Consider the following 27,770-nt stretch of genomic DNA (forward strand, 5'->3'; position numbering starts at 1 on the left):
CGCGCCACTTCCTCTTGGGGTGAGTCCAGCGGCGCTAATGGGGTGCGATCAGCAGCTCAGGATGCTCCGCATAACGCTGACGCGTTTCAAAGACCCTCCCCTTCGCTTAAAGGGGAGGGCCACTGTGCACTCTGCACAGCCACTGATAGCCTCCACTAGGCCACCATGGCAGTGTGGTACCGGGGCTGTCATCATCATCATAGGACATCCCTCATATCAGGGATGACTTGCTTCCACACCAAAAAGGGATGAGTTCACAGGTGTTTCAATGAAGGACCTAATATTCCAGGTCCTGAACTACACGCTGAAGGGTGGAAGATGCCTGTGTGTGGAATTTTTTAACGTGTGGTGGCCGTTGCACACCAGCCACCACACAGGCTTAACAGAGCTAGGTCTTGGTCCAGTGGCAAGTGGTAACCAAGGCGACTGGAGACTGGTGCTTGCACAATGGCGGCTTGGATCATGCAAGGGGGAAAGAATTCTGGCCGACCAGTGAGTCGGCAAAACTGCCAAGATGGCAGTGCGGGGCACTCGCGACCTCCTCTTTAACTTACCTCCAGCGAGCGGACGTCAGCCCGCATAACGACCCGCAAGACTGGCACTGACACCCGCTCGAGCGGCATGGGGCAATATCCGCCGCGGGGCGGAAAGGGGTCGGCACGTGACGCTATAGGGTCGGCGCACGCCGTTAAGGATTCGACGCGCATGACAATGACATCATCGTCGGTCGGGCACCGGCCCGGGACGAAAAGTGTTTCACGTTAGCGCCTCGCAAAAAGGGGCAAATTCGACCCTAATGATCAATACATTTTTGTTACGTAAGAGTATCAAGGGATATGGAACATAGGTGGGTAAATAGAGTTGCGATACAGATCAGCTACTATCTAATTGTTGGCAAAAGAGGCTCGAGGGACTGACTGGCCCCCTTCTCTTCCTATGTTGCCAAAATGGCATCAATTAACATTAGGAATTATTAATTAGTTCTAGTTGCTATAATTAAGTATTATTAAATAATAGTGAACGTTAATTGCAAATAGGGCAAAAAACGCAGAATAGTACTAAAACTGAGGTTGCAAGCATTTAAAAAAAAGATGTTCCTTCTGATTTCTCACCTGGAATTATGATCCCATTTATGCTTTTTAATAAATGCAGTGCCCCAGTTTTGTCTGAATGTTTCAAATAGAAATTAAAGGCAAGTAATCCACCCAGAATGGATGAAAAATTATTTTTTTTAACTTGTGAGAGTTCTGTAAATTCACAGAGACCATCAATCAGGGAGTTATTTTGCTTATTTCAACAAGGATTTTTAGAACAATGTATAAAGATGATTCTACAAGTTCTTTGCTTGAAACTAATATCTACTGGTCTAGTTTCTAATTGAGCAAAGCTGTAAAAAAAATGCTGAGTTCTTCAACAAAAGTATTCTGAAACACGGATGCTATTTCTTTAAGGCTTGAAACAAGACATTGTTGCAGGTATATCCCTATATTTTCCTTTGTGAATGAGTGTTAATGAATTCATAAACATCTTAACAAGCAATGCATTTATGAATTTGTTAAAACTAACACACTGAGGAAGATAACAGGGATGATTTAATCGACTTACCTACAACGGTGAGGTTAACTTGAACTTGTTTACTTCCTATCTTATTTTCTACAAGTAAATAGTAACAGCCACAGTCTTCATGCTTAGTTGAAGAGATGATTAGTTTACTGCTGCTGTCTGTATTCTCTATTTTTGTGTGATCACTTTCTTTAATCTGAAATGAGAACAAAATGAAGGATGGATTTAGGAAAATATTTTTTTTTTGAAGTGTACAAAAACAAAATATTAACAAAGTGAACTGAGTTGATTGGTTTAGTCTTCATTTTAGAAAGAACCACAGATAACATCACAAGCTTTCCACACCCCGGGGGTAATTGTCTGAGTACATGGTGGTGATTGGGTGCTTCACCTGTCGCCAGCGCATGTCAGGCAACACACTCGTGATTTTTTGAGATATGTTGCAGGCAGGTGAGGCTCTTAAGCAATGGTGTGTCCTCAGAAAATGACCGTTTATACATAAAACTGAAAATTACTAGGCATCAAAAATTCAATTTAAAGGATTATGTGATGCAGTGAGTTAAACTGTTGTCTTTTTACCTATGGGATCGGGGCTTCATATTCTACTCAAATTGATGGTACAAAAATCTCCTTTCTCTGCTAGCTGTAAGGAACCTGCATGAAATGAGTTTATACAGTCTTAACCTGAGAAAGAATTCCATTATGTAGCACTGAAAATCCTCATTTTTACAAGTCCAATTATATAAACAAAAATAATTCAATATGGATTATCAATTATACTACAAAGCAAAATTTAAACTGAATTTTGTTTGAAGTGGTAACAGAAACTTAGCACTTACACTTTACTGCTACATTCACAACGTTATTGTGGAAGATTGTATTGTGTGAACCCACAATTTTGTATCTAAAGAAAAAGTTTGCGGATTCAGTAGCAGATACTTTACCCAGTACAATATTTAGAACTCTGGAGGATAAGGACAATTTCAGACTCCTCAATGACAAATCATCTCCTCTGACCTTGTATTCCTGCCCTCTCCAACCTCACATCAAAGCCAAATACGAGGAAGATTTCATCTCTAAGATCAAGACTACCTGGGTGGCCACTTCAGTCGCCATCTTCTCTTCTTCCCATCGCCTGCCAGCCCCTCCCTTATTCCAGTCTTGACCCCATAATCCTCTACAAATTCTCTTTATATACCCCAGCTCTCACAAGGCTTATTGCCTCCTTGAAATCAGTTTCATGCTCCCTCATCCCCTTCCCCATTTAACTCTTTCCCCCAGTGCTTGCTGACAACCCAAATGGTTCTTTTGATCGTTCCGTCATAGTGCCTTGAGGTATTTTAATACACCATACACAAAACAAATACAAGTTATTGCTGTTATTAGGGACATTCTATAGTGGATTAGTATAAGGACGTTGTGCTGAGCATTTAAAGACCATTGAAAACCAGAGACTTGAATTCCAGGATTACCTTACATAGGGAAAATAAGTGATGCTGTAGACGCTATCCGGAGGGGGTATTCTAACTATAATGTCATTTCCTGGACCAGGCATTGAGGTGATAGAGAAGTATCAGTTCTATAAACAGACAGCGGTGAACTGAGGTGAATTCAATGGGTTTCCCAAGTCTAACTCAAGTCTATATATAAAAACTAATCATTTTTGCTTTTGGCTAAATCCGGAAGGCTGCAGAAGCCATCGTTTACATCAGCCAGGTACCCATGCCTTATGATATACCTCATGTGTATTTACGCTTACCAGGAGAACAAGTCACACTCGTTTCTCAGGCAGCGAAAGGTCAGCAAGTCAAAAAGTTAAACTAAATATTATATCTTCCTAATGTCAGGGGCCAATCAGTTGGATGCATATGGCTCTTAGACTACCATTTTTAGGACATATAAATCTTTTCGAATAGTAAACTGTTCATTTATAAATGCATGGCAAATTTATAATTCTTTTAGCTGAGTTATTACCCAAAGGTACAAGGCTTCTTAAGCTCTCTGTTCTACATGGATGATACTCCAAAGGTGCCCTATATTCATTTTTTGGATGCCATTCTAGGACTGTCCACTTTTGCTTTACATTACTCTGATGGATTTATTTTCCTTCGACACTGTATGACTTTTGCCTAATCTGCCAAATTGTAGGGGGCGAAATTCGGTACCACCCCGCGACCTAAATTGGGCTCACTGCCCCCCAGAGGAAGCGTAGCACAATATATCTTGCTGTACTTCCTCTCAGGGTGGGGTCGGGGTGCAAAGGGCCACGAATTTTCCAGCGCTACGTGGAGAGATGCGTAGAACTGGCAGGAAAACTTCCATTAAAGGGGAGGGCCGCTGAGGACTCTGCTTTAGGGAGAAGGGGCCACCGCTAGACTATTAGGGAGCGAGGTGCCACGGAAGCAGCCCAGCACACAAGCAGAATGCCGGGCTGCAACATCGCGGCATGGACCCCGCGACTGGTAAATCAGCCATTTAAAACATTTTCAGCGCCGCAACTCCCCTTTAATTTTTGCCCGCGAGTGGCCTAAAGCCCGGTACGCATCCTGTGAAGCTGTCACTATCATCGCCCATGGAAGCATCACAGGGCCCTACTGAATTTTCGCTCCGGGGCGAAAACGGTTAGCGCCACCGGTAAACTCCCGTGGAATTTCGCAGGAGTCGGTAGCGGTGCCACGCCCAGGCGAAGTCATTTGTGCCATGTGAGCATCCCCGGGGGCACTAACGGAAGGCGCTAACGACCCAAATTTTTCCCTCTTGGTCTCTTCTTGGAGACAGTTATGACATAACAGTAAAAAACAGACGATAACGTAAGAAGAAAAATATTGAAGGATATATGGGGACAAAGTAGAGAAATGGTATTAAAGGTGAAAATCCTGATATGGAGCTAGCGCTGGCGCAAGGATGATGGGCACCTTCTGGGCTAATGTTTCTATGATTTTACATCTTTTATTTGAATAGGCATCTACATGGGCAAATCCCTTCCTTCTAGGTATGAACCAAGGTTTATTCTTTAGTAAATGAACATTTAAGCCGTTTCTGACAGAAAATATTAAACGTAAGGATTAAACATTACCTGTTTTCTAAACTTTAGCCAGGTATAGCTGAGTGGTTGTGTTCCGGCAAGCTTACAGAGTAGTTCCGCAGATTCTCCAGCACGGACTTTCATGCTTCCAGGACATTTAAGTATCTGTGGCGGAATAGCTGTTGAAAATGAACATCAGATTGAAAGATAAGGAAAAGTTGGTTGTTCTGATATCTAATTTCATGTTCATATACAGGTATTTGGAAAAATATTCTGTGTGTTCATAAAACTGGACAAGATTATGAAACAGCTGTGATTGTCCATGGTTTTAATTATTAATAACTATGCTGTCTTGCAACCTTCCAGTTGGGTGATTTAATCACTGAAAATAAAAATGTGATTCTCAGAAAAATTATTTACAGTTACGAAAAGTTTTCAGAATAGTTTAGTTTAAAACACTGAGAATGGATTGCTACAGAATCAGGAAAGGCTTAGTGATTATATCTGGCAGTTTGATTCAGATTAGAGAGCCTGATCTATTTATTAAACAGCAAATTCTCATAGCACTTTAAGTGGAGAAACCAGTATCACTGTCTCTACTGGCTTGTTAACCTGAGGCAGGTTTAGGATGTGTAAGTTGTTTTTGAATATTTTACTGAAAATATTAGCTTTTTTTTTGTTCTTCATTTTAATCTAATAAAATATAATTCAGCACTTGTTTTTTTGTCAAAATATAATAAAATTCTGACATGCTGTGACATTACAAGTGATAAAATAAACAATCCTATTTAGGTGCTGCTTTATATGCTGCCAAGGCAATGTAATATATCTAATTTATTATACAAGGCTACAAATCTTGTATGAAAAATAGATATTCAAATATGAGTTAGCAAACAAGTGTTTGAGTATTTTGTAACAAGAAAATAAATCATAATAGCAATAAGATAATAGAATACATTTAACAGCTCCCTTTTAATACATTTACTGCACTCATAGTGACATTATATTCATTCATAATCTCTCATGCCCTGATGTCCTTCAAAACTTTGATCAGTATAGTTACAAGTTTTTGATTTTCTCCCGCTACACTGTGAATAGTCAATATTTCATGTATCTGGTCCCTTTTTACACTAGGATTTTGAGTAAGATTATATTTTGACAAAATATACCTGAGAAAAAATAAATCACAATACAGAGGTACAGCAAGTTATTGCACTAATAATCCAGCGATCGGGCGTTCAAATCCAACAGCGGCAATTTAAGAATTTCAACTTTTAAAATTAAAAAAAATCTGGAAATAAAAAGCTGGTACTATTAAAGTGGCAATGAAACTGTTGGATTGTTGTAAAAACCCAAATGGTTAACTAATTTCCATACCTAGTCTAGCCTATATGTGACTCCAGTCCCACACCAATGTGGTTAACTGCCCTCTGATGCGGCCTAGCAAGCCACTCAGTTGTATCAAACTGCTTTCAAACATTAGGACCACCACCACCTTCTCACGGAAACTACAGATTGGTAATAAATAGCAGTCTTGCCAGTGACGCCCCCATTCCGAGAATTAAAAAAATTAAAATGTTTGCCAGGAAACAAAAGCAATCCTCAGAGAGCTAAGTTAATAAATAATTGTTTCATTTATCTCCCACAGACTTTGAGTCACATCTGAAAAGCATTCATTTCATTGAATTTCATCAGCTCTGACAAAGCATATCCAAATTTTTAACTTGTCATTTTTCTTTAAGATATTGACTAATGCTATGCATTTCTGTTTTTAGTTCAAATTTCTAGTATTTGCAGTTTTTTTCTTTTGATTCAATTTCAGTAGACTGTTGCTGTTGCTCTACTGTTCATTAAATTCATTAACTGTAAAAAAAAACTTAATTACTGCATGACTGACCCACATACCTGGGTTAAAGGCATCTAATTATCTTTTAGTCACAAGAGGCTTACTTTTGAACTTGCTGGCTTCATTCCCTTAAGTTCAAAAGCTAATGGTAGATTTAATAAACAAATACCCCAGAGAGTCCCAGCTGACTGTATGAGCATTTTTCATTGATCTGATAACTAAAGTAGGAAATAGTTGGTAAAATGCAAGTTTCTTGCTTGATCAGTTGTAAATTATTAGCCAACTGGGATATGTTTAGGTCAATTTTCCACAACAACTGCAAACACGTGGAAGGTAACAACTAGTTCTTCATTAGGAGCTCATGTTATTGGAGTTCGGATCGGGTTGAAGACCCCGACAAGGGGGAGGAAATGTTGGCAAAAGGTTTGTAAGGACACAGGTTGCAAAATGCTAGATTTCACTGTCTGAGGATGAACAGAATACTACATGTCAAGTTTGGCAAAAAACAAAAGGAAACAAAGTTAAACTTGATATGAAACATCTTACCTGGTTTGGGAGGAGTTTTGGGAGTTGGTTTCTTTTTTATGGTGGCCTCAACTAAAAGAAAGGAAAAAAGTATAAATTGAGACCCTCAATAAAAACATTAAAATAAATCATGAGTGAGTGTTCCACAATTCTGCAGCATTTGGACATAAATCCTACACGTTGCGATATATTTGGGAGAATGGATGAGGGAAAGACTGTCCCAGGCTATGATCATTGCTCATGCTGTGATCACAAGTACAATTATAAACAATTAAAGTGCTGTTTTGGGTTCTACTACTGATTACAGTTAAAAGACCCAGTGATATTATTGGGACAGACTTGCCATCCAAAAGATCAGTGTTAAAGGTCTTGTAGTATTATATTTGAACCATAGTTCAGGCTTCTTGATTATCATCTTCATAAATACATGATGAAAACTAATTCCATCCAAATTAATATATATTAAAAAGCAAGTGAACACAGAGAGCACAAGGAGGATTTGAAATAGTGCCCTTTTCAGATTTCAGTCCCTGGCTGACTTGGCATCGCAATACAAGATATGCCCGCGCACATTCAAAAAGCGCAGGCATCATGACAACTTCGTGCTGCCCAGTAATTATAATGACTGTAGTGCACAGCCTAGTGCTGAATGTGCTGCCGACAGGCTGTGCACCCAGCAGGCGGCGAAGTTGGCATTGTTCAAGCGAGAAGCTAGCCTGCTCCTCTTAAAGGCAGTCTGCACCTCTTAAAGATGAGCTGTCTTCTGCTGAGCAAAAATGGTAAAAGTGCTTCAGCACCAATATAAATGGCTCAACAGGCCAGGGAAAGGACACCCAGAGTCTCGTATGCAGCACTCATGCTTTGTGCAGGGAGTAAACACTGGAAGAGAGTTCTTTTCCCCACAGGGGCAAGGAGGACCTCCAGAAAGGATGATGTGGGAACAGATCGCCGAGGTGGTCACTGCCAGCAGTATCACCCCCACCCCCCCGACCCTCCCAAGACCTAGCTCAAGTACCTAAAGAGGTTTTATGATCTCAGACGGGTGGTCAAGGTCAGTGAATACATTTTCAAAAACTATCTCCTACCAACTGCACCACTAGCCTCACACACTGCTCAATGTACGTCCCCTCCCTGGTCATCTCTACCAAACATGAGGTACACCTCACTTTCCTAGCTTCACCTCACTCCTTTGGAGGAGACGGAGCTGGTCATTCTTGGCAGGGTCATGGCTGAGCCCTTTGCCAGTGGCAAAGCTGAAAGAATACAAAATGCTGGTATCCTCATACTTTATTCTCCTTCTCACATCCCACTTTCCCTTCATTCAACAGTCTCTTCTGATGTACAAGCTGCGCATGGTGTAAGCATGCAGCTCTTGCTTCATCACCCTCCCCTCACCACAACCCTACCCTTGTGCCTTCCTCATTTCAGACACCCAAGAAATCCAGCCTGCCCAGCCAGTGGTTCACCAAGAAGAGGGACAGTGAAGAAGAAAAAGAAACACTGTCACTCGATTTCACACTCGCAGCCACCAGCTCCTCGAGGTCATCCAGCAAGGCCATTTGCAGTGTCCCCCACTAAAAGTCAGAAGCCTTCCACCAGCCATGCTGCAGCCACTGGGGTAGCACTGCATAACAACACTAGGATAGACAAAGACAATATTTTGATGTAATATTGCACGCATACATGGATAAAGTTGGATTGGAAAGTTTGCTTCATCATGGCTTTTATTTCAGCATTGTTGCCAAGATGGTCAGTAACAGAGAAAAGATAAGATGTGGGACAAATGTTGAAAGGGGAATTGCGGTTGTGTTCACTGGTGCCTCAGGTGGATGATTCAATCCTAGATATCCCAGCCAGAAAGGGCTGTCTGTGTTGCCTCCTTCCTTCCACTTCCTCCTCCTGCATTCTCCTCTCTGCATCCTCCTCCCCCTCCTCCTCCTTCTGCGAGCAGCTTGTCCCCATTGCTGCCTGTGCTCCATCTGCATGTCATGGTGCAGCCCAAGGGGGACTGCAACAAGAGCCCCCAGGAGTGGGAGCAAGTGGTGTTCGTTGCAAGGCCTTGCAAGCATCCAGCAGTATTTCCTGCACACTTGAATATCTTTTTAAATGTATTGCACCAAGTCACTACTCCAATAAAATGTAAAGTAACCAGTACAAAAGCAAAAATCTAATCTTACCTGAAAGTTGTGTTTGTCCCTTTAAAAAGTGCTGGGTTCGTCGTTCTGCCGTGCGGGCTTTGGAACGGGCGTTAATAGGAGTGGGGACGTCCAAAATACCAGATTATGCGTCAATTCAGCGTTGCATGCCGATTGACATCACGATCTGGCTCATCTAAATATCTGAAGCGAGCGCAGGCAACAGCAGCGCTGCTGGCCTGCCCAAAATGGCAGCCACCGCATTCCACCCCAGATGTGGGTGGAGTGCGGTGGCCGCCATTTTTTCTCCCAAACCGGCCTTAATGGCCATTGCAAACGGGTCCAATTTCCCGGCTATGAGTTTAAAATATAGCACTTTTAGAAGTCAGGCTCTGACTTTTGCTATTAAATGTACTAACATTATCTTGTGACTTACCCTTATAAAAATTCCCCCAAAACTGAGAAATAATGAAAAATGTTCGGAATGCAAACGTACATAGAATTACATAGGATTTACTGCACAGAAACAGGCCATTCAGCCCAACAAGTCTATGACAGTGTTTATGCTCCACACGAGGCTCCTCCCACCTTACTTCATCTGACCTCATCAACAAATCCTTCTATTCCTTTCTCCCTCATGTACTTATCTACCTTCTCCTTAATGCTATTCACCTCAACCATGAAGGCACCAAGTTATATATAGAGTGACAAAGAATAACCACAATAGCAAAATGAAAGTACAGGTGGAATAAGAACATAAGAAATAGGAGCAGCAGTAGGTTATACGGCCCCTCGAACCTGTTCCACCATTCAACACTGTGATGGACTCAGGTCCACTTCCCTGTCCGCTCTTCAGAACCCCGTATCGTTTAAGAAACTGTCTATTTCTGTCTTAAATTTAGTCAATGACCCAGCTTCCAAAGCTCTCTGAGGCAGCAAATTCCACAGATCCACAACCCACTGAGAGAAGAAATTTCTCCTCATCTCAGTTTTAAATGGGCGGCCCCTTATTCTATCATGCCCTCTAGTTCTAGTTTCCCCCACCAATGGAAACATCCTCTCTGCATCCACCTTGTCAAGCCCCCTCATAATCTTAGACATTTCTACAAGATCACCCCTCAGTCTTCTGAATTCCAATGAGTAGAGGCCCAACTTACTCAACCTTTCCTCATAAGTCAACCCCCTCATCTCCGGAGTCAATCTCGGGAACCTTCTCTGAACTGCCTCCAAAGCAAGTATATCCTTTCGTAAATATGGAAACCAAAACTGCACGCAGTATTCCAGGTATGGCCTCACCAATACCCTGTACAGCTGTAGCAAGACTTCCCTGCTTTTATACTCCATCCCCTTTGCAATAAAGGCCAAGATTCCATTGGCCTTCCTGATCACTTGCTGTACCTGCATACTAACCTTTTGTGTTTCATGCACAGGCACCCCAGGTCCCGCTGTACTGCAGCACTTTGCAATCTTTCTCCATTTAAATAATAATTTGCTCTTTGATTTTTTTCTGCCAAAGTGCATGACCTCACACTTTCCAACATTATACTCCATCTGCCAAATTTTTGTCCACTCACTTAGCCTGTCTATGTCCTTATGCAGATTTTTTGTGTCCTCATCACACCTTGCTTTTCCTCCCATCTTTATATCATCAGCAAACTTGGCACGGTACACTCAGTCCCTTCTTCCAAGTCATTAATATAGATTGTAAATAGTTGGGGTCCTAGCACTGATCCCTGCGGCACCCCACTGGTTACTGATTGCCAACCCGAGAATGAACCATTTATCCCGGCTCTCTGTTTTCTGTTCATTAGCCAATCCTCTATCCATGCTAATATATTACCCTCAACCCCGTGAACTTTTATCTTGTGCAGTAACCTTTTATGAGGCACGTTGTCAAATGCCTTCTGGAAGTCCAAATACACCATATCCACTGGTTCCCCTTTATCCACCCTGTTCTTTACATCCTCAAAGAATTCCAGCAAATTTGTCAAACATGGCTTCCCCTTCATAAATCCATGCTGACTCTGCCTGACCGAAATTTGCTTTTTCCATATGTCCTGCTACTGCTTCTTTAATAATCGACTCCAAACATTTTCCCAACCACAGATGTTAGGCTAACTGGTTTCCTGCTTTTTGACTGCCTCCTTTTTTAAATAGGGGCGTTACATTTGCAGTTTTCTAATCTGTTGGGACCTCCCCAGAATCCAGGGAATTTTGGTAAATTACAACCAATGCATCCACAATCCCTGCCGCTACTTCTCTTAAGACCCTAGGATGCAAGCCATCAGGTCCATGGGATTTATCTGCCTTTAGTCCCATTATCTTACTGAGTGAATGAAAAAAGAACCAGTATAATAAACACTAGTAGTACATATGCTAATTGTTAGTTCTCAATATAAGCAAATTTTAACAAATTACTCTCCTTTAAGGGACGGTAATAGGATGCGGGAACCCTAATCTTGCCCTTGGGTTTTAAACATGGAAGTAATGTAGTTATTGTACAAAATGCTTCAAATATTGGGGATCTAACAGTTAGAAGGGAATGAAAATTGAGAGCTCTCTATTTATTTTCACCATCATTCGATCCAGAGAAAAACTTTCAAAAGAAACGCCAGTCTGCATTTGTGTAGCACCTTGATTGTATTGAAACACCCCAGGTGCTTCACAAGTGGGATCAGACCACAAGCACAAGTTGGGAGAAGGGTTAGAGGAGATGACTGAGATGTGTGAATGAGTATCCATTTCAGGATTTCCTTAACATATATAATAACATACAATCAAAAAATATAATTTGGATACAAAATAAGGGTTGCTGAAAGACTAATTTTTTGACATATTATTGCATAACACAGGAAACCCAAAATACAGAAAAATATGTATCACTACTGCATTCATGAAGAATTCAAATCCTAATTAATTAAGAGTTACTGTGGAGAGCGGTTTTATTTCTTTCTACAGAAAATATACTCAAAACATCTGGCCACCAGGTAATACCTTCCAATAGCTGTTATCCCAAATTCCAGTTCCCTTGCCACTCATATAATGGACATCTGACTTTAGTGTGCTGCAATGACTGACACAGGGTAGCTTGCACTGCGGTTAATCTCCTTGATATGCTAGATGTTCCAGTCCAATGCTAGATACCAGTTTATTCATCATCAGCTTCTTAATCCAGGTGCTCAGCTGAGGGACTTTGTCAAAGAGGTGGGCCTATCGTGGGGCTGCCCTCCCCTCTATGGGACAGGTCAATGTAAGCTACAACCCTCCCTCCTAGTAGTCACTTCCATTTTTGCCACAAATCCGCCACACAGCTTAAAACTGGATCTCATTTCTAGAGGTTTTGAACTATGAAAGAGAAATGTTAGGCAATGCCACAAGCTTAATTGCTGGAATTCTCTGCCTGTACATCCTTCTTCAGCCTTATGTTTCAGCATTCTCTTAACTCTGGCTACCCTCTGCTTCACTCTCGCTGGCAGAGTTTCCAGCTGTTTCCACTCCACACTTTTGAGCACTCACCTCCGCCTTGCTACTTCTCGCCACTCCACCAAAACCTCCTTTAAACCTACCTTAGCATGCGCTAAAACCCGGAACTTGTGATCTGTCAAGAATTCTCTTCACAGATCATCTGCATCCCTGGGAAAAGGGCATCTGAGGGCAGAGTTGGGCTATTTGCCCAACTTCTGCCCAGTGAATGCCCATGAAATTCTTACATAAGACATCGGAGCAGGAGTAGGCCATTCAGACCCTTGAGCCTGCTCTGCCATTCAATGAGATCATGGTTGATCCTCTACCTCAACTCTTCTGCACTATCTCCATATCCATGATTCCCTTAATATCCAAAAATCTATCGATCTCTGTCTTGAATATACTCAACAAATGAGGCCCCACAGCCCTCTGGGGTAGAGAATTCCAAAGATTCTCCACCCTCTGAGTACAGAAATTTCTCCTCATCTCAGTCCTAAATGGCCAACCCCTTATTCTGAGACTGTAATTCTTGGTTCTAGACTCCCCAGCCAGGGGAAAAATCCTTCCTGCATCTACCGTGTTAAGCCCTGTAACAATGTTGTATGTTAGCTCTCATTCTTCTGAACTCGAGAGATAATAGGCCTAGTCTACTCAATCTCTCCTCTAGAACAATCCCCCCACCCAAGGAATCAGTCTGGTGAACCTTCATTACACTCCCACTCTGGCAAGTATATCCTTCCTTAGGTGACGAAACCAACACTGTACACAATAAGCAGTAAGGCCTGCTTTTACCAGCCTAAGAGTTTTAAAAAACATAACAATAATTTTGTTTCATTCATTTAAACATTAAAACACGTGTAAAATAAGGTACGGTTATTGTTAGCCCCTTTAAAAATTTACATTTATTTTTCAAAAAATTAAATTTTTGTTTTAAATGTTTAATTATATTGTATTTTAATTAATTTTAAATATATAATGTTTTTAAAATTTATTTAAATGTGTTTTATATGTGATCCCCATTCATGCTTATTCACCAAACGGAATCACCATAAATATGAATGGGAAACCCCTTCTTTCATTGCTTGGGTCGGCCCACATGATCCCGGGGCACTTGTGAACCACATGCACCCCAGGGGTACGTGGGCCTCTATGCATGTCTGCGCATAGAGGCCCAGGAGCACAAGTGTCTGCGGATCCCAAGGCAGGAGGTAAGTTCGTAGATTTTTGGCCTGTCGGAAGCATCCGCAAGTTCAGGTCCATTGTAAAATTTATCCTGTTTGTTCACATATACAAGTAAAATAAACCGACTTGTTTGTTTATAATTGGTCTTGTCTAACCAGAGTAGTTATTATTCCAAATATGTTCCTTGTGATGCCGCCCAACACATCATTGATACAGATATTGAATAGAACTGGTAAAGTGGTCAACCTTGCTCCTTTGAAGTAGATTCAGTGAATCTTCAATCTACCCATAAATTCGAGCTGGAGTGCACATCCTGAATAAAATTTAAGATTTAGTCATGTACTCACATAGATTTTATCTTCTTTATGGTTTTGTATTGGGTACTATATCGAAAGTTTATGAGTATTGACAAAAACAATCTAACATGGAGTCTCACTCTGTGACCTAATGCCTCACAAGAGCAAAATCTTGTATGCTCCTTTCTGGTGGTTCCGTGAGTCTTCAGAGTCCATGTACAGGCACTGTGCCAACCAAAAGAACCATCTTAAAAGCCACTGCTATCAATTAGATTCTTTAGTCGTTTTTGAGTTTACTAGGGTTTCCCTTCTTGCAAGCGGAAACCACAGTTGTACTTTGGAATACTGAGTATGTATGCCTCAAAGAGATTCTTAATCATCAGCCTCACAAGGGCAGTTCCAAGGTTAGTCAGTGGATCCTGGTACTGTTGACCAAGAACATTGCTGTTCCCCTACTCTCTACAACATGCTTTAGGAATTCAACATGAATACTGACCATGTTCCCTTACATATTATCAACTAGATAACAATACAATGTGAGCTCAATTCCTCTGATCAAATTGGTTAATTAAGGTCTTCCATCCGTGAAGCACATTTCACCAGTTTTTTAACCTCCATGCAGTGCTCTCACCAAACCTCAAGCAAGGCCTCAAAGGTTTGTTATTAACTCAGATACAAATGTTTGTAATTGTAAATTATTTACAGCTGTTAGATTAAGTAGGTTACATCATTTTCAATTGAATGCAAACACACAAGGCGAAAAGACCAATGTGTTAGCTCTTGGAAGTATTTTTTTGTAACAATAATAGGCCTCAGAAAGGAGTTAACAAGATTTCAACATGGTACATTGTCGGCATTCATGAATTAGAAATTCTGTGAAAATAGTGCAAAAAAAATTGGATGCGCTTATTTGTACTGCAAAAATGGCCAGCATGCTCCACCCTTTGTTTCTGATTGGTCCCCTTCGAGGATAAGCCACACCCTGAAGTTTCACAGGAACGTGTAACTGGAACCACCCATGCCAAGGTCTCACTGACTTTGCAAATTGTTACTCGATCCACTTTGACTTCCTGAAGCAACAGAGGACAGAACTCTCCAGAAGACAACAAGGGCCAGCCAAAGTCCTGCACCCCAGCGCAAGTGCATGCCTCCCCAGCCGAAGTGCCTTATCCCAGTCCAATTGCATGCCTCCCCCAGCTGAAATGCCTTATCCCAGTCCAAGTACATCCCTCCCCCAGCCAAAGTCACATATCCAACACAAGTGCATGTCTGCCCCAGCCGAAGCGCCTTACCTAAGCACATGCATCCTTCCCCCTCCCCCTCCCCCTCCCCCACCATAGATGGGGCAGTTTGTATGGATTGTTAACAGGTTTATTGGGTATGAAGTGAATAGTGACAGTGTTGTGACTTCTGGATATCATCCACTCCAATGATGTCCCTGGCAGGGGACTGGAAGAATGTGATCTGTCTTTCCTGAGTTCCCTCTCTCCCCTCTGATCCCCCCCGCCTTCGTGTCTCTCTTCCCCCTCCCCCGCCTCTCTCTCTCTTTCTTCCCCCCCCAATCTCTCTCTGTTCTCCCCCCAACCTCTCTCTCTGTCCCTCCAGCCTCTCTCTTTCTCTGTCCCTCCAGCCTCTCTCTATCTCTAACCCCAGCCTCTCTCTATCTCTAACCCCAGCCTCTCTCTATCTCTAACCCCAGCCTCTCTCTTTTAACCCCAGCCTCTCTCTATCTCTAACCCCAGCCTCTCTCTCTCTCCCCCCCAGCCTCTCTCTCTCTCTCTCCCTCCCTCCCCCCAGCCTCTCTCTCTCTTTCCCCCCACAGCCTCTCTCACTCTCCCCCAGCCTCTCTCATTCTCCCCCTCCCAGCCTCTCTCACTCTCCCCCCCGCCCAGCCCCCCCCCCCCCCCACCAGCCTCTCTCACTCCCCGCCCCCCAAAGCCTCTCTCACTCTCCACCCCCCAGCCTCTCACTCTCCTCCCCCGCCAGCCTCTCTCACTCCCCCCCCAGCCTCTCTCACTCCCCCCCCAGCCTCTCTCACTCTCACCCCCCCCCCCCAGCCTCTCTCACTCTCACCACCCCCCCAGCCTCTCACTCTCACCACCCCAGCCTCTCTCACTCTCCCCCCCAGCCTCTCTCACTCCCCGCCCCCCAAAGCCTCTCTCACTCTCCTCCCCCCCAGCCTCTCTCACTCTCCTCCCCCCCAGCCTCTCTCACTCTCCCCCACCAGCCTCTGTCACTCTCCTCCCCCCCAGCCTCTCTCACTCTCCCCCCCCCAGCCTCTCTCTCTCCTCCCACCCAGCCTCTCTCACTCTCCTCCCCCCCCAGCCTCTTGCACTCTTCCCCCCCCAGCCTCTCTCACTCTCCTCCCACCAGCCTCTCTCACTCCCCCTTCCAGCCTCTCTCACTCTTCCCCCCCAGCCTCTCTCACTCGCCCCCCCCCCCAGCCTCTCTCACTCCCCGCCCCCCAAAGCCTCTCTCACACTCCCCCAACAGCCTCTCTCACTCTGCTCCCCCCCAGCCTCTCTCCCCCCCCCAGCCTCTCTCACTCTCCCCCCCCAGCCTCTCTCACTCCCCGCCCCCCAAAGCCTCTCTCACTCTCCTCACCCCCAGCCTCTCTCACTCTCCCCCCCCACCCCCAGCCTCTCTCACTTTCCTCCCCCCAGCCTCTCTCACTCTCACTCCCCCCCCAGCCTCTCTCACTCTCCTCCCCCCCAGCCTCTCTCACTCTCTCCCCCCCAGCCTCTCACTCTCCCCCCACCAGCCTCTCTCACTCCCCCTCCCAGCCTCTCTCACTCTCTTCCCCCCCCAGCCTCTCTCACTCTCACTCTTCCCCCCCCAGCCTCTCTCACTCTCCCCCCCCAGCCTCTCTCACTCTCCTCCCCCCCAGCCTCTCGCACTCTTCCCCCAGCCTCTCTCACTCTCCCCCCCCCCAGCCTCTCTCACTCTCCCCCCCCCAGCCTCTCTCACTCTTCCACCCCCCCCACCCCAGCCTCTCTCACTCTCCCCCCCAGCCTCTCTCACTCTCTCCCCCCCCCCAGCCTCTCTCACTCTTCCACCCCCCCACCCCAGCCTCTCTCACTCTCCCCCCCAGCCTCTCTCACTCTTCCACCCCCCCCCCAGCCTCTCTCACTCTCCCCCCCAGCCTCTCTCACTCTTCCACCCCCCCAGCCTCTCTCACTCTCCCCCAGCCTCTCTCTCCCCACAGCCTCTCTTGCTCTCGTCCCCAGGCTGGCCCGGGGCGCAGAGAGTTGGAGTCTCAGGTCCTGCTTCTCGGCACCACGTGCATGGAATGATTTGGGCCGGGAGGTTGACGGGGCGGGGCTTGTCGCATGTCTGTCAAAAAAGTGCAGTGGGGGCGGGGCTGAACAGACGTCTGTCTGTCAAAGAAAAGTGCAGTGCAAATAGTTACTTCGAAAAAAAATTACCCCCAAAAAATGAACCAAGATTAACTTGCAATATAATTTAGACATTTAATGTCATTTTCTCAAATGTTCCAAAATCTTCTTGCTGCATTTTTCTGCAGATCTATTTTGAAGAAAAATGGATAATTTGAAATTTTGTAGGCTAGGAAAAGCTTTGTGAATAGGGCCCCAATTCTGATATCATAAAGTGGCCAAATGAAAATGAGGTAAAACATCTGGCAGAAGGTGAAAACTGAAGCCTTGCTGCTGATGTTAAAGTTAAAGTTAGGCACACTTTGTGCTTTGTTTGCATTACATTATTTGTCTCAATTAAAATATTTAACTGAAAGTTCCTCTTCCATTTTAAGTGTCTATGCCATTAACTGTTAAGCTGTGCAATATCTTTCGACTATTTTGCTGAACTAAAGTCTGCTGTTTGCTTTCATTTTATGGGGGCACGTAAAGGCTAAAGCTACATCTTGGGAGATGCCCTTTTTTGGTAATATTGAAAATAGCTATAAAAATCTGCCAAGGAAATGGTTGAATACACAATTTGTTAAGCTCTCATCATAAATGATTACTGTCCAAAAAGTAATTGGCAATTCATGGCAATCATTTTATCACCATTCCTACAATAGTTCTTCATATTATACCAGGAATCTAACCTCCAGTTTGAAACAAAGGAAAATTCTGTGTATTACAAGTACTTAATAATTTCTATTAAAAAGAGATGCAATTAAATTATACTATGAAATTACAGTCTTTCAACGGAGAAAATATGAACTTCAATAAGAAAAGTCTGATTCAACATGGCACTGTGAATCAATCTTTAGTTTCAAACCCCAAGGAATTTTTGTTCGATTTTGGTCTGGGCCCCTTTTTGACACCACGCCCGAACTGAGAGGCCTGAGGATCAATGGAGATTGCTTCTCAGGCCTCATCAGTATTCTCGGCTGCCAGAGCTGGTCACGTCTCCACAGGCAGCTCATCTGAGCGAAGAAAGCAATGTCAGGCCATCTGCCTCACCAGCAGCAACACTCAGATACGTTTGGATCGGGCTATAGTGGAGGGGTGAGGAGGGCGATCACGACTCCCTTGGAGTCAGAGAAGAGGTCTGTTTAGTTAATCTGTTTCTTCCTAACTTTGTCTGGGCCGTATTGTAGAAAGCCTCCAGAGCGATCAAGGCAGCTGAAACTTTGCTTCAAAATGTTAATGATGTTCCTGGAGGCCCCATTGCTTCTATGTGGCTCAGATGTAGTGGGGTTGCAAAGGGAGTATCCTTTGTTTCATAGCAGCCATCCTCTGATGTTCCTAATTGGGTGGAAAAGTGGGGAAATGGATATGTTGCAGAATGAAGGCGTCATGGCAGCTACCACAGAAACTGCCGCAGACTTGCATTATCCTCCTGAGCTGATCACACACCAGTTGTACATTGATAGAGTGAAAGCCCTTCCTGTTCACATCAGCAATCATTTGGATACTGAAGAGTTAAAGAGTGAGAAGGAACTTCAGTGGAAAAAAAGTAAATGACTGCAATGTTCAATGGCTAATGTCTGTTACGTGCAAGCTGTGTTGCCAATTGAGCCCCTTCCCTGAATACTGTATTTCATTATGAATAGGAACACATTTAAAAGGTTTTACTTATAATAACTTCTCCGTTAATAAAGGTGTCATTGAACTGTGTCTGATACTAGAAAGTTTTCTAATGTCTGCTGTATAAGGTTAATTCTGCAATCACATGCTTCCAGCAGGGAGCAGTGCACATAGTTGGAGATAGGGCTACAAAGTAGAAAAATCACAAGATAGGATGCATCCTAGATCAGTGGTTCTCAAATCTTCTTAGTTGAAGAACCCCTTTTCAAATTGATTAATAATCACAGATCCCCCATCTAAATTATACTATATTACTATATAATACTTATAAATATGAAAATGTTGCATGTAAAGAATGTTTTAATAATGCTTTTAAGAAAACAGGTATTTACTTACCGATGTCAGTGATATGGGTGTGCCAATTCTGGGTACTCTGCAGCAACAGATGTCCACTACTACCGACTGAGTGCTGGACAATTTTTAAAGCCGTCAGCAGGCTGGCCAAGGTGATGAGGGTACGAGCATCCATGCACATGCTGGGATGTTGTTGGAAGCATGACTCACCGCCATACTGTCCCATTGGCATATTCTGTAAAAGCTGCACTCTGGGATTGTATGTGTTTGTGTGAACATTTTCAGGCATGTGTTTGAAGGGCCCTGGAGGCACTCTGATCACATGTTGGGACATGGCTCAGGGTTGCTCTACCAACAGGAGGAATCAGCTCGACCAGCAGGGAGTGCTCGTCGCAAAGTGAGTGAGAGCTATAGATCTGTGAGGAGACAGGCCCAGCCGTTGAGAACTGAATCAAACTCGGTTTTATAAAGAGTTACCTCTGGTAATTATTTTTCAATATTTTTAATTATTTAAAAAATATTTAACTTTTATAAAGGAGACATCACACTCCAATGCCCTCCCCATAGAATTTAGTTAATGAGATTTCGAAGATTCATTCCACCAAGAATCAAAAAGCCCCCAAAAACTATGGGTTGTGTCATGTAAGTACTTTTGGGATCACTCGTCACTAGATGGCGTCACTGTTGGAGGTTATTGGGCTGCACGCATGTATGTGCAGCCCAAGTATAAAAGGCCAGCCATTTTATATATTAGTCACTTTGGGCGTTAATAAAGCAGAGCCAAGGTCATACCTCTTGGAGTTAAACAGTACTTAGTCTAACAGTTATTGCATACACAACATTTGGCGACGAGGCAATAAGAAACTTTGCATGCAAAAATGAGCACAATTGGATTGTTGGAGCGATTCGTGGAAGGAGAAGATTGGGCAGACTTTGTGAGCCGTTTGACCCAGTTCTTCGTGGCCAACAAAATGGAGGAGGTCGGTGGCGCAGATCGGCGGCGGGCAGTGTTCCTCACGGTTTGCGGTTCAAAAATTTATGGTCTGATAAAGAATCTATTCCTGCCTGTGAGTCCAACAGAGAAGATGTATGAAGAATTGTGTACACTGGTACAGGACCACCTTAAGCCAAATGAAGGCATCATTATCTCAAGATACAGATTTTACACATGTTCACTCAGAGGGCCAGAATGCGGCGGAATTCGTTGCCGACCTGAGACGTCTCGTGGGACCGTGCAAGTTCGGGGCTGTGTTGGCAGACATGCTGCGGGACTTCTTTGTAATTGGCATCAACCACGAGGTGATCCTGCGTAAACTACTGGCGGAGACGTTGGACTTGAACAGGGCCATCACGATCGCTCTGTCATGCATGACGACGGATAGAAGTCTAAAGCAGATATCAGTGCAAAATCAAAACCCGGCAAGTACTGTACCGTCCATCATAAAGCTCGGGCAGTTCCGTATATATTGAGGGAGAAGATCGAAGTCGAACTGGACAGACTCCAGTGAGAAGGATCATATCACTGGTTGAATTTAATGAATGGGCCAGCCACATTGTTCCTGTGCTGAAAAGTGATGGCACAGTCAGAATCTGTGGAGATTACAAGGCTACGATCAACAGGATCAGTACCCGTTACCGAAGGCTGATGACTTGTTTGCAACACTAGCCGGGGGAAGTCATTCACCAAACTGGACTTGACGTCGGCCTACATGACATAGGATCTGGTCGAGGCGTCAAAGAGACTTACGTGCATTAACACGCATAAAAGACTGTTTGTTTATCACAGGTGCCCTTTTGGAATCTGCAGCAATATTTTAGAGGAGCATGGAAAGTCTACTGAAGTCTGTTCCCAGAACCGTCGTGTTCCAAGATGACATCCTATTCACAGGTCGTGACTCCGAGGAACATCTGAACAACCTGGAAGAGGTTCTACATCATCTGAACAAAGTGGGACTCAGACTGAAACGCTCGAAGTGCATCTTCACGGCACCAGAGGTCGAATTCCTGGGTAGGAAAATTGCTGATGACAGTATCAGGCCCATGGATGCGAAAACCAAGGCCATCAAGAATGCACCCAAGCCGCAGAACGTGACGGAGCTACATTCGTTCCTGGGTCTACTCAACTACTTCGGTAACTTCCTATCTAAATTGAGCACCTTATTAGAACCACTGCACATGCTGCTAAGAAAAGGCGACAACTGGGTGTGGGGTGCGTTTCAAGACAGAGCTTTTGAGAAAGCCATTAATCTGCTTTGCTCTAACAAGCTGCTGGTACATTATGACCCATGTAAACGTTTAGTTTTGGCCTGTGATGCTTCGTCATATGGAATTGGTTATGTACTCCAACAAGCTAATGAGTCGGGTAAACTTCAACCAGTTGCATATGTTTTAAAAAGTTTGTCTAAAAAGGAAAGAGCCTACAGCATGGTAGAGAAAGAAGCACTAGCCTGTATGTATGGGGTAAAAAGATGCATCAGTACCTGTTTGGTTTTCGTTTTGAACTGGAGACAGATCACAAGCCGCTCATTTTACTGTTCTCTGAAAACAAAGGTATCAATACCAATGCTTCATCCCGCATCCAGCGGTGGGCGCTGACATTATCCGCTTATGATTATACCATTTACCATAGACCTGGCTACGAGAATTGTACCGATGCTTTGAGCCATCTGAAGTTGCCCACACAGGAGGTGGAAATGCCACAACCGGCGGACGTATTGTTAGTTATGGCTGCTTTTGAGAGTGAAGGAACCCCCGTCACGGCTCAACAAGTTAAGGCCTGGACCAGCCAGGACCCAATTTTATCGGTGGTGAAGAGTTGCATCCTCAAAGGTGATGGTCTGCCATACCCAAGCAAATGTGCGAGGAGACCAAACTTTACATTCGTCGCAAAGACGAACTGTCTATTCAGTCGGATTGTATACTGTGGGGCAATCGTGATCTTATGCCCAAGAAAGAGAGAGAGAAATTTGTATGTGAGCTACATAGCACACATCCCGGCATTTAATGATGAAAGCCATTGCCAGATCTCATGTATGATGGCCGGGAATTGACTCTGAGCTGGAATCATGTGTGCATCAGTGCAACACTTGCATGCAGCTCAGCAAAGCACCAGCGGAATCGCCGCTGAGTTTGTGGTCGTGACCGTCCAAACCATGGTCCAGGATCCACATAGACTTTGCAGATCCCTTCCTGGGGAAGATGTTTTTAGTTGTGGTGGATGCATATTCGAAGTGGATAAAGTGTATAATCATGTCATCCAGCACATCCACAGCTACTATTGAGAATCTCAGTGTCATGTTCGCGACACATGGTCTGCCTGACATCGTTGTTAGCGACAACGTATCATGCTTCATCAATCAGGAGCTTCAAGAGTTCATGAAACTCAATGGTATCAAACATGTAAGGTCAGCACCGTTCAAACCTGCATCCAATGGGCAAGCAGAACGTGCTGTCCAAATCATAAACCAGAGTATGAAACGAGTAACCCAAGGGTCACTGCAGACCTGCCTGTCATGCATACTGCTGAGCTGCTGGACAAGACCCCACATGCTTACTGGGATCTCACCTGCTGAACTAATGATGGAGAGAGGTCTTAAGACCAAGCTATCTCTTTTACACCCTGACTCGAATAATCATGTTGAATATAGAAGACAAAGTCAGCAAGGGTATCACGATCGCGCAGCTGTGTCATGCGATATTTCTGTAAATGATCCCGTATATGTTCTGAATTATGGTCAGGGTCCCAAGTGGATCGTTGGTACTGTCATGGCCAAGGAGGGCAACAGAGTATTTATTGTCAAGCTCAAAAATGGGCAAACATGCAGGAAACACATGGATCAGTCAAAGCTGCGGCACACAGACGAACCGGATCAATCGGAGGAAGAGACAATCAACGACCAACCAACCTACCCCCAGTCATCAGAGGACTCAGTGGTCATCAGTGAATTGGGACTTTCAATCACTGACCTGTTCAATGAAAATGGACTTTCAATCCCTGACATGGCCATTGCCACTCCCACCAGGTCAGCCACCCAGCCACCAGTCACAACAGATTCTGAACACTCACCCAAGGTTGGCGTTGAACTGAGACAGTCAACCCGGGAGCGTAAACACCGGACCATCTCAATTTGTAAAAGACTGTGTTAATATCTCAGAGGGGGGTATTGTACTTTTGAGATCACTAGCCACTAGATGGCGTCACTGTTGGAGGCCATTGGGCTGCACGCACGTGTGTGCAGCCCAAGTATAAAAGGCCAGCCATTTTGTATATTAGTCACTTTGGGCCTTAATAAAGCAGAGCCAAGGTCATACCTCTTGGAGTTAAACAGTACTCAGTCTAACAGTTATTGCATACACAACAGGTTGTTTTAATGATCGCTAAGTCACATTTAAAGCAGGGACCTGCTTGTCTGCTAAAAAGAGTAGGTTATTATTGGGCCCAGTGAGAAGACAGTGGGATCAGAGCAGCTAAGTCACACAGGACATTTTGACTGTACCGGTTTCCGCCGGGTAGGAAAGGGGATTGAAATCCCCCACCCCTCTACCTGATTCTTCTTTTATTCTAGTGATCCACAGTAATTCCTAGTTAAAGGTTACCTTCCCTTATTGTCACAGATCTCTACCCAAATTGACTTAACCCTGAGTTTATAAAATTGAAGCTGCGCGCAAAGTACTTATAGGCAAAGTAAAAATGTGCTTGCTTATATTCAGAAAACAGCCAGAGCAGACAGTGCTTGACGTAGTATTGAATGAAAGTACCCCTGAAAAGCACATCCCAATTGGTTATTAGTAGCAATTTAATAATGAGCCACTATGCTCGTTTCATGCCACGAGATTTCCTGTGCAATTGTATCCTAGTTACAATCTGTGTCTTTATATCTGCTTTTTGTTTTCATTTTCTTAAAGATATGTTGGAGTTTTTAGTTTTCAACTTTTGAACTACAGAGCAATATGCACCATTCAATCATTTTTAATTTTTAATTACCTCCAGCCACTTCTATTCGTGGACCACCAGAAAGTCTCTAGGGTACCCCAGGGATCCAGTTTCAGAAACATGGAGGGAAGTAAGGATGGAAATTGCAGAGGCTCTGGCCACAAATTTCCAATCTTCCTTAGTTATGGGCGTGGTGCCAGAGGGCTGCGGATTGTAAATGTTACACTCCTATTCAAAAAAAAGGCAGAGGGATAAACCTGGCAATTACAGGCCAGTCAGCCTAACGTTAGTGGCGGGGTCAGTTTCAGAGAATGATAATCTGGGACAAAATTAATTGGCATTTGAAAAAGTATGGACTAATAAATGAAAGTCAGTATGGATTTGTGAAAGGCAAATCGTGTTTGCCTAATTGAATTTAGTTCTTTGATGAAGTAGCGGAAAGGGTTGATGAGGGTAGTGCAGTTGTTGTTGCGTATATGGACTTTCAAAAGGCATTTTATAAAGTACCACATAATAGACGTGCTAGCAAAATTAAAGCCCATGAGATTAAAGTGAGAGTGGCAATGTGAATACAAAAGTGGATAAGGGACAGAAAGCAGAGAATAGAGTTCACTGGAGGGAAGTATAAAGTGCTGTTCCCCAGGAATCAGTATTAGAACCACTGTTCTGTCTGATACAGTATATATTAATAACCTGGACTTGGGTATAAAGGACATAATTACAAAGTTTGCAGATGAGACAAAACTCAGAAATGTAATAAGCAATTAAGTGGATAGTAACAGACTTCAGGAGGACACAGATTGATGAAAGGGTCAGGCAGATGGCAGAGGAGTGTGAAGTGAAACATTTTGGTAGGAAGAATGAGGAGAGGCAATATAAACTAACGCAGTAACTATTTGTACTAAGTCTCCCTTCTGCGCATGCGTCTCCCGATGCATGCACAGAAGTGAGAGTTAGGACAAATGTCACCAACTCTGCCCCCTCAGCGCAATTCCTACTAACCCTTTTCTGGGCACGCGTCCAACACTACGTTGCCTCCACTGAGCAGCTGAACGCATCCGACGAGCCTCCCACAGCGCTGAGCCCCAAGCGGGCCTCGGGCCCTAAGCCCCGAGCTCCCTGAGCGGGCTGTGGGCCCTGAACTTCCCCGAACCCCGAGCCTCCCACAGCCCCGAGCCTCCCTGAGCGGGCTGTGGGCCCTGAACTTCCCCGAGCCTCCCACAGCCCCGAGCCCCGAGGGGGTCCCGAGTCTCTCACCGCGCCGAGCCTTGAGTGGGCCGCGAGCCCCGAGTCTCCCACAGTGAATCGAGTGGACCCTGAACTTCCCCGAGGCCCAAGCCTCCCACAGTGAATCAAGTGGGCCCTGAACTTCCCTGAGCCCTGAGCCTCCCACAGCTCCGAGCCCCGAGCGGGCCCCGAGCCTCCCGCAGCGCTGGGGAGACCGGGCAGCGGGGAGAGCGAGAAGCGAGGAGAGAGAGCTTGGGAGAGGGGGGTGGGGGTAGAGAGAGAGAGAGAGAGCTTGGGGAGAGAGAGAGAGCCTACATGGGGGAGAGAGAGAGTGAGCCTGGGGGACGGGGGAAGAGAGAGGCACAGGAGGTGGGGTGGGATCAGATGGGAGAGAAGACGGATCACGTTCTTCCTACCCCCTGGCGCGTGCAAGCTTGGTCTGTGTGTTATAAGGGACATCGTTGGGGTGGACACTGTCACTATTCACTTCATACCCAATAAACATGTTAACAATCCGCACACAATGCCCCATCTATTGAGGGGGGGGTAAGGTCTTGCACTTGGGTAAGGGTCTTCAGCTGGCAGAGGGATTGCTGGGGTAAGGGTCTTCAGCTAGCGGAGGGATGCACTTACACTGGGGTAATCGACTTCAGTTGGGGGAGGGAAGCACTTACGCTGGGGTGAGGGACTTCGGCTGGAACTTGGTGGTTTTTGGGGAGATCTGTCCTCTGTGGCTTCTGAAGTCAAAATGGATCGAATTACAAATTGGAAATTCACTCAGAACTTGGGCTGGGTGGTTCCACACATTCCAGAGGAACTTCAGGGTGTGACCTATCCTCCAAGGGGACCAATCAGCAATAGGTCTGGAGAGCCAATCAGAGAAATGGCTGCATTTCAGTTAGTACAAATTGATGCATCCATAAACTAAATGGTACAAATTAAAAGGGGTGCAGGAACAGAGAGCCTTGGGGATGTATGTACACAAATCTTTGAAGGTGGCAGGATAATTTGAGAAGGCTGTTTGACTTTATTAGTAGAGGCTTTATGATTAGAGGCATAGAGTACAAAAGCAAGGAAGTTATGCTAAACCTTTATAAAACACTTGTTTGACCCCAGCTGGATTATTGTGTTCAATTCCGAACACCACACTTTAAGAAGGATATCAAGGATTGAGTGAGAATGCAGAAGAAATGTACTAGAATGGTACCAGGGATGAGAGACTTCAGTTATGTGGAGATATTGGAGAAGCTAGGGTTGTTCTCTTTAGAGCAGAAAAGGTTAAGAGGAGATTTGATAGAGGGGTTCAAAATCATGAACGGTTTTGATAGAGTAAATGAGGAGAAACTGTTTCCAGTGACAGACGGGGACACAGATTTAAGGTGATTAGCAAAAGAACCAGAGGCGACATGAGGAAACATTTTTACACAGCGAGTTGTTATGATCTGGAATGCATTGCCTGAAAGGGTGGTGGAAGCATATTCAATTATAAATTTCAAAAGGGAATTGGATAAATACTTGAAGGGGAAAAACGTACAGGGCTGTGGGGAAAGAGCAGGCAAGTAGGACTAATTGGATAGCTCTACCAAATAGCCAGCACAGGCACAAATGGCATCCTTTTGTGCTGTATCATTCTATGATTTTATGATTCTAAAATGATAGGCTCGATTCTCTGACTCGTGCTCCAGGCAAACATGGCTTCCAGCTGGGAGTGCAGTAGCGGTGAATTAGCCCTCTTATCACTGACCTTCATATTTCAGAAAGGTATAATGTAGGGTACAGAATTTTGAGGTTGATTCCGGAGATGAGGGGGTTGACTTATGAAGATAAGTTGAGTAGGTTGGGCCTATACTCAAACATATAAGATAATGAGGGGGCTCGACAAGGTGGATACAGAGAGGATATTTACACTCATAGGGAACATTAAAACTAGGGGACATAGTCTCAGAATAAGGGGCCGCCCATTTAAAACTGAGATGAGGAGGAATTTCTTCTCTCAGAATTCTTCTATGGAATTATCTGCCTCAGAGAGTTGTGGAGGCTGGGTCATTGAATATATTTAAGGCAGTGATAGACAGATTTGTGAGCAATATGGGAATAAAGGGTTATGGGGAGCGGGCAGGGAAGTGGAGCTGAGTCCATGATCAGATCAGCCATAATCTTATTAAATGGCGGAGCAGGCTCGAAGGGGCCAGGTGGCCTACTCCTGCTCCTATTTATTATGTTCT

General features: G+C 44.4%; 1 protein-coding gene across 4 annotated transcripts in view; it reads right to left on the minus strand.

Annotated features, from left to right (window-relative positions):
• Positions 1 to 27,770, minus strand: part of mylka (myosin, light chain kinase a) — a 579,206-nt gene that overhangs the window by 118,470 nt on the left and 432,966 nt on the right. For all 4 annotated transcript variants that reach the window (XM_070875645.1, XM_070875646.1, XM_070875644.1 and 1 more), the window contains 3 exons: positions 6,981 to 7,031; positions 4,640 to 4,767; positions 1,606 to 1,759 (listed from right to left, as the gene is read on the minus strand). In XM_070875645.1, coding sequence (XP_070731746.1) covers positions 1,606 to 1,759; positions 4,640 to 4,767; positions 6,981 to 7,031 — 333 coding nt within the window. The remainder of the gene's footprint in view (positions 1 to 1,605; positions 1,760 to 4,639; positions 4,768 to 6,980; positions 7,032 to 27,770) is intronic.

The sequence above is a fragment of the Pristiophorus japonicus genome, chromosome 3, assembly GCF_044704955.1.
Source record: "Pristiophorus japonicus isolate sPriJap1 chromosome 3, sPriJap1.hap1, whole genome shotgun sequence".
In the NCBI taxonomy this organism is placed as follows: Eukaryota; Metazoa; Chordata; class Chondrichthyes; family Pristiophoridae; genus Pristiophorus; species Pristiophorus japonicus.